The sequence below is a fragment of the Plasmodium inui genome (assembly GCF_000524495.1).
Source record: "Plasmodium inui San Antonio 1 unplaced genomic scaffold supercont1.6, whole genome shotgun sequence".
NCBI classification, from domain to species: domain Eukaryota; phylum Apicomplexa; class Aconoidasida; order Haemosporida; family Plasmodiidae; genus Plasmodium; species Plasmodium inui.
Genome location: NW_008481840.1, coordinates 889,366 through 902,565, shown reverse-complemented (window position 1 = coordinate 902,565; position 13,200 = coordinate 889,366). Strand labels below are relative to the sequence as shown.

The 13,200-nt window shown below is 42.0% G+C and overlaps 4 protein-coding genes across 4 annotated transcripts; 3 read left to right on the top strand and 1 right to left on the bottom strand.

Moving 5' to 3' along the window:
* Positions 1–218: 218 nt before the first annotated feature.
* Positions 219–2,074, top strand: C922_01961 (hypothetical protein; the record flags this gene model as incomplete). The annotated part of the gene is made up of 6 exons (XM_008817560.1): positions 219–356; positions 853–1,011; positions 1,223–1,285; positions 1,429–1,608; positions 1,776–1,826; positions 1,997–2,074. The coding sequence occupies 6 exons, from the start codon at positions 219–221 to the stop codon at positions 2,072–2,074; spliced, it is 669 nt and encodes a 222-aa protein (XP_008815782.1).
* Positions 2,075–4,107: 2,033 nt separating this feature from the next.
* Positions 4,108–5,379, top strand: C922_01960 (hypothetical protein; the record flags this gene model as incomplete). Its single annotated transcript, XM_008817559.1, has 1 exon — positions 4,108–5,379. One exon carries the CDS (start codon positions 4,108–4,110, stop codon positions 5,377–5,379), a length of 1,272 nt encoding a protein of 423 aa, XP_008815781.1.
* A 1,138-nt stretch (positions 5,380–6,517) lies between these two features.
* Positions 6,518–8,485, bottom strand: C922_01959 (DNA topoisomerase III; the record flags this gene model as incomplete). The annotated part of the gene is made up of 1 exon (XM_008817558.1): positions 6,518–8,485. One exon carries the CDS (start codon positions 8,483–8,485, stop codon positions 6,518–6,520), a length of 1,968 nt encoding a protein of 655 aa, XP_008815780.1.
* Positions 8,486–10,827: 2,342 nt separating this feature from the next.
* Positions 10,828–13,126, top strand: C922_01958 (hypothetical protein; the record flags this gene model as incomplete). Its single annotated transcript, XM_008817557.1, has 7 exons — positions 10,828–11,083; positions 11,292–11,476; positions 11,650–11,713; positions 11,863–11,987; positions 12,231–12,393; positions 12,612–12,682; positions 12,899–13,126. 7 exons carry the CDS (start codon positions 10,828–10,830, stop codon positions 13,124–13,126), a joined length of 1,092 nt encoding a protein of 363 aa, XP_008815779.1.
* Between the last annotated feature and the right edge of the window lie 74 nt (positions 13,127–13,200).

Genomic DNA, 13,200 nt, shown 5'->3' with positions numbered 1-13,200 from the left:
TGTATACGTCAGATCACCCGCTTATTTGCCAGCTGGGCGAGATATAATAAATAGCATTTGCTTTCCCTCCTTTAAACCCTTACTTTTAATCGTCGCTTTGTCCCATTCTGCGCCACTCTGCCGGATTTTTCGTAATCATCGCAATAGTCGCAATCGCCGCAACCATCGCAACCGTCGCAACCCCCTCGCTTTAATTTCCACCAGCTCGAAACCCCAAAATGAAGACCATCACCGAAAATGGAGTCCTCACCGAAACGATTTGCCCCAGTAAGAATGTGCTCAAGTACGAGGAAAAGGTTTTCGTGAACAGGGGGGAATCACTCATCAAGGTGGATCCGTCTTACTACATCAAACAAGTTAGGCTCCAGCGAAATCCTCGCGAGGGCGAAAATAAAAAAAAAAAATGAGAAAAAAAATGAGAAAGAAAATTATGAATCCTAAACCCTAAAAAAAAAGATGCACCATAGCACAGCCCACATGCCACACTGCACAAACGCTACTTGTAATGCCATTCCGTGCCTTCCGTCTCACTTCATTTGATCGTTCCAAATAATTTTCGTTCCATCGCCAGATGAACTTTTCTGAATGTGCATTATGCGCGTCGTCCCGTCTGTGCAGCCCCGTGTGTTGTGGATGTGCTTGAGCGTGGTTTCGTGTTGTTATCTATTTTTCTTTTTCATACGCTGCGCCTGCCTAACCCTTTCCACAGCTTTCTTTTCGTGCTGTGCCATTCCGTTACAATATCTGCATATTCATCCTTGGCGCACGTGTGTGTCTAGCTATATGAACGCGCCTTCCCCAATTTGGGCAGCGCTTATATCCTCTCCCACGTCGCCTTCTCCCCTCCCTCAGAAAGTGCTGAACATTCAAAACCTGAACTACTTGCTAAGCAGCTACTCCGAATTTTTCGAAAACTACAGAACGCTGTGCGTCCTCTCTGTGTTAAACATTTTCATAATTCTCTTTCTTCTCCTTCTGTACTTGTTATTTTCCCTCATAATATTTCTACCGGTAAGGGACCTAAACGCACGCTTAGCCTTTTGTGCAACAGGAGAGAAGGCACGCGGGAGTGTGTATGTCTTGGGGGTGGGGGAGCGCAACCACCTGTCTGAATGTATTTCTATCCCCTTGGCAGCACATACAAGAAGATATATTTCTATACATATATACACGTACATACAGGTGCTCATATGCCAAAATATGCTTTTCCTCCCCCTGTTAGGCCATTTTTTTGGTATGCTCCCTGTTCTCCTGTTCGTTTCCTATGTTCTACCCCTTAATTAAGGTATCACGCGGGCGCACACGGTGTGCAGGAACCGGACGAAGCGCGGCGAGGCCAAGTGAATCCCCTTTTAAGACGGTGCGCCGGATGACCACACGCAACTTTCGATGAAACCTTTCCCCCCCTTTTTTTTTTTTTTTTTTTAGGACAAAACACAAATAATTCTCAAGGAGGAAATAATTTTCTCTACATGCATAACAATCGGCTCGATATTATTTTTTATATCAATTCTTTTTATATATTTGACGCCATTCGTTTCCGTTTTCTTATACCCCTTCAATGCTATTTTCATGCCCCTTATTTCGACCCTAATTTTGCCGATGATCGTAAGGCGTGAAACAGCGTCATGGGGCCAAGCGGCAGATTCGAAATGGCCAATCAGCAATTCTGCAAAGATCACTCTCTCCACAATCGGAACCCTGCAAGGGGGAAGTGGCAGTAGATCATCATGCTACCTCCACACAACGAACAACTCATTTCCTTCCCCTCGCAGCTATTCATAAACACAAGCGTGTGTGCTGTTTATGTCGCTTTTTATACCCAGGTTAGTGGAACCCTTAGGCCTGGGTCAAAATGCCCCAAACGAGTGTACATGTAAATTATGTGCGCATGTTATATGCATTTATTTGTGTATCAAAAACATACGAAATACGCCTCGCACGTCCTCCCTGCCTCTCCATAAAATTTTCTCCCCCTTTGGAACACAATTTGTAGGCCGCGTCAAATGTTAAACACGTAGTGCAGCACGCGTCAAGATACATCTTTTTCAAGGTTCCCCTTTTTTACCTTTAAGGTGAGAAAAAAAAAAAAAAAACAAACTTTGTAATTTTGATGGCCACTTATCCCCACATATATTATATACACAATTCGGCACCAACTGCTGGAAAGGTATCTTCTTCATATACTACGCTGCAACGCGAGGCAATCATATGCACACGTAACACTGCAGGCGTCTCCTCGCATTCGTGTCATTAAAAGATTTTTTTTCACACTGTGTTCCACCATTAGTAATTACCTTTTTATCTTCAACGACGTATCCTACGCACGTCGTCATTTTTCTTGAATCCCCCGCTATTCCTTTGCCGAATTCGTATGTACATACATATATGGATACATAGGTATATATATAAATATGCACAATGACACAGGCGATTTTTTCACTTTTTAATTTTAAAACCCAACATCCTTTTTAACATACCACGGGTTCCTAACTTGATGCAACACGCACAACATCCACAAAGCGGGGATATTCTGCTAATTAGTTCGGAAGCGGCGGGTACCTTTTTTTTCGTTAAATCTACGGACAGGAGAAAGAGTGTAGCGAAAAAGACGCCTCAATTTGTGCGGCTTACAAAACCTACAACTCGGACTGTTTAAAACTGCGAACGTGAGAATGGTAAAGATGGGAGCAGATAAATCGGCGAAATTTTTCCTTCATGTCGAGGGCTATACGTGATATATATGTATCTGTATGTATGCATGTATAATTATACGTATTACGTGCGCCGTGAACCACCTGCATATATGCAAATAGGGGTGCTATTTATATACACACCGCATCCCGATCTTCGTGCCGTTGTTTTGGGTTTTCTCTCATATCCTTAACTTAAATAATTTCTATAAAACTCCTTTCCCCCTTTTTTTTTCTCCTCACTCTGTATTACAACATGACTCTATTTACCAACTATTTTTTTTTAGCTCTTGTGCGAAAGGGCGAAAAAAAAATCACTCCATGGAGCTAACTTTTGGAAAAATGTCAACTCTCGCATGCTGTTGCGTTAAGGCAGTGGGGGGGAGGCCATCAAACACGTTTATAATTTTCGGCACTACGAATGCTCATGTGCATCATAAATATATATAATCTTATATATTATGCATTTATTTTTTTTTCGTACATTTTTTCGTATATTTTTTTTTTCATTTATTTTTTGGCAATATTTTTTCCGACTGCATATGCGGGGCGCCCTTCTCCGGCATAAGTATTTCAGCAGGGTCCAAGCGGCGTGCGCTTGAGGCGAATCAGTACATTCAGCCTACGTACGCCTGCGCGATGTCTCACGCATATGAAATGACCATACGGCAATATGCACACGTGATATATTTTTACTACATATATGATGTTTGAATAAATGCCCCTGCATGCTTATCCCTGAGCGTAGTGTAAAAGGAACTTTCGACTTTTTATTGGGGTATAGAGTGGGAGAGCCTTCCGCAACTCCATGTTAGCAGATATAATAGCAAACACTGCGCGGTGAAAAATAGAAATAAAAATAAAAATAAGAGACTCGAATCATCGAAGTTAAAATAATTACATGTATATCTACTACACATATGTAGCACGTTTTATATGCATCTTCTGCGGAGGATTTTTTGCCACCAGTTTTTTACATGGCGGCATCAAATGTACTGCTTTAATAAACATTTTTTTTTTTCTTCTTTTTCTCTTCTTTTTTTTCTCCTTTTTTTTTCTTCCCTTCCAGCTTCCCTCATATGTATATAATTATACATATTCGTCTCCGTTTGTGATTGGAACAGATATGGGTGATAAGCCTTGACGAATGTCTTTTTGCTACTTCGCTGCGCACCGTGAAGAAGCCAAGGTTTTGTATCACTTGGTGTTTTATTTATTTTTTTTTCTCCCTTGAGCTCTACCGCTGAGATTTTTTTTTAAATCGCAAGGCGGTGAACTCTGCATATTGCAAGGAGCCTTCTACGCATAACCGGAGTGCTTCCCTCTTTTCGAGGCAACGTGAAGAAGGCACGCAACCCCATCATAGAGGCGAAGAAAGGAAAGTGATCCTCGCTTCTGTAAAACGTTCTCCAAAATGAGCATAAGCAAAGAGTCATCCAAAACCATGATCGACATTGAGAAGAAGGCCGGAGAAGCCAAAGACGGTAAAGATGGATCCAAGCTGACGAAGAAGGAACAGTTGCTTTTTCCACTAACGTTCATCCTGATTGGTCTCAGTTCATTAAATGTATGGAACACAGCTTTGGGCTTAAATATAAATTTTAAATACAACACATTTCAGATAACCGGTTTAGTTTCTTCGTCCATTATAGCCCTTTTCGTCAAGGTGCCTAAGATGTTATTGCCGTTCACGTTAGGAGGGTTAGCCATCCTGTGTGCAGGGTTTCAAATAGCTCACCAATTTTTTACCTTCGAGCAGTTTGACACCTATTGCCTAATAGCTTTCATAGTCATAGGGATAAACGCAGGACTGGCCCAAACGATTGCATTCGGTGTTGGGACAACGATGAAAGAAAATATGAGTGGGTACATGTCAGCAGGAATTGGTATCTCAGGAGTGTTTATATTTATAATAAATTTGCTACTAGATCAGATTGTACCTGCCGAGAAGAAGTTTGGAGTAAATAAATCCAAGTTGCTATACCTCTACATCATTTGTGAAGTTTGTCTAGTGTTGGCTATCATATTTAGTGTGTGCAACTTGGAGCTCTCCCCTAGCGAAGTGTCCAAAGAGGAAGAATATAAGGGCAAGGACAAGGGCAAAAACAAGGAAGAAGGACTAACCTACTGGGAACTAATTAAAGATAGTTACAAAGCCATCTTAGCCATGTTTTTAGTAAACTGGCTCTCCCTACAATTATTTCCTGGTGTAGGACACAAAAAATGGCAAGAAAGTCACAACATCTCAGATTACCATGTTACCTTAATTGTGGGAATGTTTCAAGTCTTCGATTTTGTCAGTCGATACCCTCCAAATTTGAGTCATATGAAAATTTTTAAATGGTTCACCTTTTCCCTTAACAAGTTACTCATCCTTAACTTCCTTCGTCTTTTGTTTATTCCTTGGTTTGTTATCAATGCTGCTTCAAAGCGCCCCATCTTTACCAACATTGTCCAGCAGTGCATTTGTATGGCCATGTTCGCCTTCACCAATGGATGGTTCAATACAGTACCCTTTTTGGTCTTCGTTCAGGAGCTTAAAAAGGCTAAGAAGAAGAAAGACATCGAAACTATTTCCACTTTCCTCGTCATTGCTATGTTTGTCGGTTTGTTTATGGGAATCTGGACTACCTACATTTATAACTACTTCCCCATTGTTATCAAGAGACCTGTCGTCGTACCGTAAATGCGAAGTGCCTGAAGAAGCGTGGTGATGGTGAAGAGTAAGCCACTGCAGAGACGCACATCCAGTGTGAAGCAAATTTTGAAAGCGTCCGTCGCGTGGAAAAGAGGCGAATCGAAAAGATGTCCCCACAACATGGCACGTTGCACAAATGCGCCTACCAAACTGTCGCCCCATGCACTGCTTGCGATAATTAAACGAATTAACACACTGGCATATGTTTTGAAATTTATACCCCGCATGCATCCTCATATGACGCGTGCAAATCTCTGTAGAGATATACACCCTTTTATAATCCCCTTTTAACCTCTTTTTAATGCCTTTTTAACCCCTTTTTAACCTTTTTTTCTTTCCTACGCCTGCGTGCATGTACGTTTCCAAGCCCATAATTAAAAAAACAACCTTCACATGTTGCATATGTCTCCCTTCATAGCAAGTTACGATACCGTTGAAACTGACGTGTTTTTTTTTTTTTTTTTTAAATTATTGTTTCATAAAAGATTTATGTCGTTTCATTAGACTTCGCTTTGTATTGTTATAAAAAAAAAGACTTCACCACTAACGGTGTATGCATGTATGGTTACCCCCCCGGTGGAAACCTCTCCTAAGAAAGTCCTAGCGTGTTATGTTTCTCCTACATGGGTTTCTACAAATGCGCACTGTGCATAGGGCCTCGTGGCGCGACAGAATTGATGGAAAGGGGGCGAAGGATGCCTCCAAGAATGCGGAAAAGGTTGGCAGCGCGGCGCCTAAGGCAAAAAATGATACAGCACACAATGATCGCACGCGGAAATGCTTCGTCAGGTGTGCACACCCAGACTTCCTAAACGTGTAACGTCGATAGGCGTGAAATGTAGGCACATAATCCCGCAGCGACGCTCATCGTAGGTTATTAAAACGGAAAAAAAAAGAAGCAAATTGTATATGACCCCAGTGGATGGATAAATTTTCTCCCCTTTTTAGAAACGAAGAAAGCGTGGCGAGGTACATCTGGACAGTAGTAGCATCCACGTGGAAAAAAACGAAAAAAAAAGCAAAAAAATGGAAAGAAAAGCATGAAAGGCGCCCCTTCCCACCCCCGTTGCCTACTTCTCAACATACGAGGTTGTTCCCCAAGAGAGGATAAAAATATATATATATATTAGCAGAGCCCAACTCGCGCGGCACTATGTAAGTAGTACTTAATCTGCTCGTCGAGAAGGTCTATCCGATTGTATATCTCCTGATAAATATACTTCATTATGTCTATGTAGTTGCGTATTGTTTCGTCCTTCTCCTTGGTGCCTGAGGCAACAAGAGTCATATCCTTTTCCATCTTTGCGCGAAGAGAGGGTTCCGTCAAGTCCACCCCGATGTCCTTAAATTTCTTGTACGATAACACAAGAGCGATCCCCAAGTTGGTCGGAACAAACAAATTTTTCCTATCCTTAAAGACGTAATTCCTTTTCTGGATATTTTCTATATGTTCATGCATAGTCGCATCAGTACCTATTCCATATTTATCCATGAGGGAGAGTAAGTCACATTCAGAGAGGTACTGTGGAGGCTGTGTGATTCCTTCCTCTACTAACAAGCTGTAGGGATGGAACTCTTGGTTCACTTGAAATGGTGGAATAATTTTATCATTCCATTTTTCGTATATATAAATTTCTAGGTAATTTTTTTTTATAATTTTTAATCCTTTACAAAAGAATTCCTCCTTTCCAATGGTGGCCACCACTTTACTGTTAAATCCAATTGCATCATCGCTACATACAGCTAAGAAGTGTCTACAGATAAGTTCATAAATGATCCATTCCTTCTCTTCTACCTTTTCTGTCTTGTGCATATTTTTAACGGGGTGTATAGGTGGGTGTGCTTGATCATTTAGCTTCCCTTTTCTAGGCTCCTTAAAATTGTTCCCTTCCGATAATTTCTTGGCATAGGATCCGAAAACTTTATTTTTCTTCAGCTCGGATACAATGCTTCGTAAATTCATACTGCTGGGGAAGTAATTCGTTTCTGTTCTAGGATAGCTAATGAACCCTCTATTGTACAACTTCTCCGCGATATTCATGCACTGCTTGGAGGATATATGAAAGTGCCTCGACACCAATTTCGTCATTTGGAGAGTATTCAGCGGAAGGGGGCGGTACTTCTTCACTTCGTTTTCGTATATATTTGTTATCTTGCATAGAGGGTTCTTTAGCAGTTCTTCGTAAATGAGGACCACAGCCAGATGATCATACAACCTTAACCTGGACCAGGTAAAATCGACGATGGTATTCTGATTCGTGTTTTCCTTTTTCCTCTTCTTTTCTTTCTTCTGTGATTTTTTTTTTCTCCTCACTGAGGTACCCCCTCCTTCTGATTCATCACCTGATTTGCCTCCCCCCTCGTAAAAGTACTGCATCTTGATAGACCAGTAGTACTCCTTTACAAAATTTTTTATGTCCATATATCTGTTTACCACAAATCCCAAGGTGGGGAACTGGCAGGGGCCATAACTAATAATATTTGTCCCTGTCTTAATCAAATGGACATACCTGATGGTGAGGAACCTAGTAAAAATAGAACCCATCCTTAGATCAATTTCTCTGCGTACATCGACACTGTAAGCTAAATTTCGATTGGGATACTTCAAATTGTTAATGGCATGAATGATGTCTTTCTCTGTCACAGCTGAGAATTGGGCCCGCTTAATTCTTATCTGTCGGTTCATCACGAAACAGGTGTTTATCACTTCAAAGCAGATATGCTCTCCTTCTCTGTCACAATCTAGCCATAAAATTAGCAAGTTGCAAAACTTGGAGTACTTTTTTAAATTATTTTCTATTTTCTTCTTGTCATTTTCAACGTAGATAGTAATTTTTGCGTCGAACAACTCCTGTGGGTCTGTGTTGATCCAGTTTCGGTATTTGTCGTCAAACTTCTGCTCCGTTAAATGTCCAGTGACGGAGGTCACATACATAGACCACGTTTCGTTCTCCCTCTTGTAGTTGAAGGTGAACACTGGGTTGAATTTGCTGCAACTTTTTTTTTTTTCCATTTTTCCCTTGCTCAAAATGTCAGCGATTGACGACGCGACCGATGGCTTCTCCGCGACGTTCAAGACATTTATTCGAGCCATAAGGCTTGTGGAGCAAAGCGAAGCTGGGGCGAAAAAAACGACTGCCTGAAATGTAGCCGCTGAAATGTAGCCGCTGAAATGTAGTGGCTGAAATCGAGCGGCTGAAATGCCACCCCCTTGGTCATCGTGGGCGGATGGCCTTGCCACTGCGCAGCGGACAACTCAAACATAAGGGGTGTGTTGAATCGCGCAGCGATGCCATAGCGTGCCGTGTTTCCTTTTTTTTACACCTTCGTATATTTTACACATTTTCTCACTCATTTGACATTGTAGCCTTTTTCTTTTCTTTTTTTTTCTCTTCAGATTGAGCAGTCATGCGGCACTTCTTAGCCATCCCTTCGATCTTTATTCGTCAAACGAGGCGCAGTTCTTTTTTTTTTTTTTTTTTTCTTCTCACACATGAAGGATATATATATACGAATTGGGGGAAATTCAGGGTGATAAAAGTCACTGCCCCTTTGTGCAAATGCGAACCCGTAATCCCGCCCTCCATTTATTATCAACTTGTGGAAATTCCAAAAGAAGTTGCAAAAAAAAAAAAAAAAAAAAAGAAAAGAAGAACCATTTAATTTATTTCACTGTTGACGGGAGAAAAAGGGGTATTCCCCTTGGGCGCTCAGCTAAAGCGAAAGCACGCCACTTGGAAGCATCGCATGTAATGCCATTCTGGTGGAGGAAAAGAGGATGCGTAAAACATGTAACCCCCCTTCCCGTGTTACACAAATACCCCTTTCACTAATATGTTGCACAGACTGGTAAAAGGTGAAGCAGGCGTACGTGCGCTTCTCAGCTATGTAGGATGGAACTTTTCTGGAGTAGTATGACCAAAAATAAGAACATACCATTTTGTCCTCCATTGGGGGATAACGCAAAAGAAGCTTTTTTTCCATGTATGGAGGGGAAGTGCTAAAATCACTGCATACATGAGCGTAGATTGACCGGGTATTTTCGACGAAATAGTCTCCTTGCAGGATTCCTGCTCGTATGTTCACAAACATTCCCCACCTGCACACATTTTGGGCCCCTTCTCTTGTCACTACATATGTAAAGCGCCATTGCAAAACGGATTCCACACCGAAACTGACGAAGATATTCCAAAGGGGCACAAAAAAAACTGATCAGCCAAACGGGGATATATATTTCCACCAGCAACAACCCCACCATCGGGAAAATCTCCCGAATAGCGCCTATAGACAGGAAAAATGGGTTGCTAACATGCTATAGATATAAAAATAAGGGTAACTAAAATTTTGCAAACATTTAAAACGGTGACCTTGGAATTAACTCCTACATGTAATAGTCCCACATGGGGGTAAAGTCAATTTTTTTTTTTTTTTTTTTTTTTTGCCTGTCCCTTTGTATATATAAACACTGTGACATGTCAATTTAGGCGTGAAGATTTCCTTTTTTTTTTCAACACTCGAAGAGGCACCCCATCAGCCGGCAAAAAGGTGTTAAAAAAAAGAAAAAGCAGCTAAACAAAGTTGAGGAGTTTCCCCATTTGCACCTTCTTCAACAGGAAATTATCTCCACTATCTCGTTTTGCAGCATTTTTTTCTTTTTTTTTTTTTTTCCTTCCTCTACTGTCATAAAAAGTGTGAACATCTAAATGTGTCCTTCCCTACGCCAAAGCCAGACAGTTCCAAAGGCATTTCCTCCTTCACAGAGTACGCCACTTGGGGGGGGGTCTCTCGTCATGGGCAAGTTAAACAAGCATAATGTGATGTGGAGGCATCCAATAGAGGAATAAAAAAAGAAAAAGAAAACCGAATTTTCACTCTATTAGCTTAAATATGACAACTTTTTTTTTCATCCCCCTTCCAACGTACACGTATACGTACCATTGTCCACCCCATTTTTATCTTCCCCGCTCAATCGGCTTATCAACACGAAAGAGAAAACCGACGGGGTGAACACACTGTAGCAAAAGTGCCATAAAGGCAAAATCACATGTGTATATGGCACTTATATTGACCAAAAAAAAAAGAAAAAAAAACACATGGACACGTGTAGAAATGGCTATGTTAACAGGGACAAAACGATTCAGCCATTTTTACAGAGGGGGTGGATGGAAACTCCCACCATTACGGCATCCCTGCGCTTAACAAAAAAGGAAAAAAAAAAACCTCAAAAGGAAACAAAACTCTCACGCATTCTTGTGAACACGTACTTGTTTATCCCCAAAAATTGGAAAAAGAAAAATGCACACATACATGCCCATGTATATATACGCCGAAACGATAAGGTAAAGAAGCAGAAGAATCGCCTTTCTGCGCAAACGACGAACTTTTTGGAACCCACCCTCGCCACACCTCTACCCCGTAGACCATCACTCACACCCAATGAACGCCCAAAATAAGCCCCAAATCATTGAGCACATAAACCACCCCCTCGATGACACCGTCTACGATGTGAAATGGGTACACGGCAAGTCCGACATTCTCGGTGTCGGGGAAAAGCTAAATAAAAAGGGGTACATAAATGTGTATAATCTGAACAAGGGGAAGTTCACCTGCATTTCTGACCACGAAACGGACACAGGGGTAAAGACCATCAGCCCCTTTTTCTCCTACTCCGGAGGATACACCATTGCCTGCGGTAAGAAGTGAGCTACGGGAAACGTTTGGACTAGTGTGCGATGGGTACGTCCACTCGTGGGTACACCTCCCCATGCGCGCTTCTCTACACGGATACATCTTCCCATGCATCCTTCTCTACACGGATACATCTTCCCATGCGCGCCTCTCCTCCTCGGTGTGCCTTCCCATCTGTGTCACAACCACCTCACATAACTCATCTCCGCCAGGTACATTCGACGGAAAAATACTTCTGTACGATATTAACCGCATGTCCACCCCGTATTACACCATACACAAGCACACGAAACTCATAAACAAAGTAGAGTGTAAAAACTACAAAAACAATAATTTAGTTGTGAGTGCGAGTAGGGATGGATCTGTCAAAATATTCGACATAAGAACGGATAATGAAGTGAGCTATCTGAGGAAGAAAAAGGGGCCACGTTTCATTTTTTGGCTCTTTATTGATGGCTCCATTAGGATGGTCGCACACCGCATGCAGCATATCGCGTGATGCTTACCCCCACGTCCACGCTACGCCATCACTTGTGAAAACGCTCTATATATTATTCCTCCCCTTCCAAGGTTGTTAGTTTAGAGCCACCCAAGGACTCGGCTTACATCCCAGACTGTTGGTGTGTCGCGACAGGTGAGAGCTATTCGCTAAGTGCGTCCAAGAAGGGCATATCAATTCCTGTAAAGGTATAGGCTTATCTTAGCATAGGAATGTGCCTCCTCAAAGGGGCTAAGGTTCTCATTTTATGCTCCCTCCTCTACCCCTTTCCACTCCTTCAACAGGAAACAACTACATAGAAGTAAACGATCCCTTTGGGGGAGGCGAAGAAAACCTGAATTTATGTGCAGGATATGACAATGGGGACATCAAATTTTTCGACTTAAAAATGATGACAGTAGAACATGAAGTGCGCAACAGAGGGGCGAGCACTTTTTTCCGCCCTGGTCACGCACACGCAGACATATGTATATATATATATGTAAATAAACCGGTGTATCTTACCTCTGCATGTGTTCTCCTGTTTTTTGAAACAGTTTATCGCACCACATGTTTAGTGTATGTGTTTGCTCATGCGATGTAGTTACTCCCCCCCATTACCTAGTATAGCCAATTTTTTTTTTTTTTTTGCTTCTCCTCCCTTCTCGGCCAGGTCAACGTCAATAATGGCGTCTGCGCAGTGACCTACGACAGGAAAGACACGAAAAAGAACAAGTTAATTTCCTCCACCTTGGAAGGAAATATTTACATCTTCAACCTGGATGTGTACAGCGAAGATTTGGGATATGCCTACAGCAAGGACCAGATTGTTTCAGGTATGTTTTGTCGCGTAAAAAGTATGGCGACATCTGAAATGTAGCAGCACGTATACATGCCATCAGATGTGTCCCCAATAGATGAGTCAAAGGAACAGTCAATCCTCCCTTCCATCTGAGTCAAATTAACGAACGAGCGACCCCCTTAAACCCAGCACATCATAGTAAAACCCCCCCTGTGCAAAACTAAATCGTACATATTTCTTTTCCCTTTAAAGGAACATGTTGGGGAACCCCCTTTTTGCCACAGAATCGGGACATTTTTGCTTCCTTGGGAGGTGACGGAAATGTTAAAAGAGGGAGGATGCCGTGAATGAGCGGATAAAATTTGGTCAAAGGAAAACGGGAAAGCGCCACGAGAATGGGCATTGCTGAGAGGGCACACAATACCTCCAGTGATCATATATTCACGCGAGCGCCCATGTAAACAGGCAGTAAACAGGCGTGTGCACAAACATGTACCTCTTCACGCAACACGTGTGCACCCCCCCTTACCCCTCCGTAGCTGGTTCTCTATAAATATACGAACCCTGAGAAAAATTACATCTTTGACGAAACCAAGGGGTGCAAAAGGGGCGTTGTAGGGGAGTTGGAAAAATTAAATTTCCTCAAAGTGTCCACTCAACCCATAATTTCATTCGACTGGAATATGAACAAGTTGGGCCTCTGCGCCTTCGCGTCGTTGGATCAAACAATTAGGGTTTACATAATAACGAAGCTAAATTTGTGTTAATTTTGCAGCGCAATTAAAAAGTAAGGGGAGCAAAAGGGGAAAAGGAAAACGAAAAGAAGAACGAAAAAGGAAAA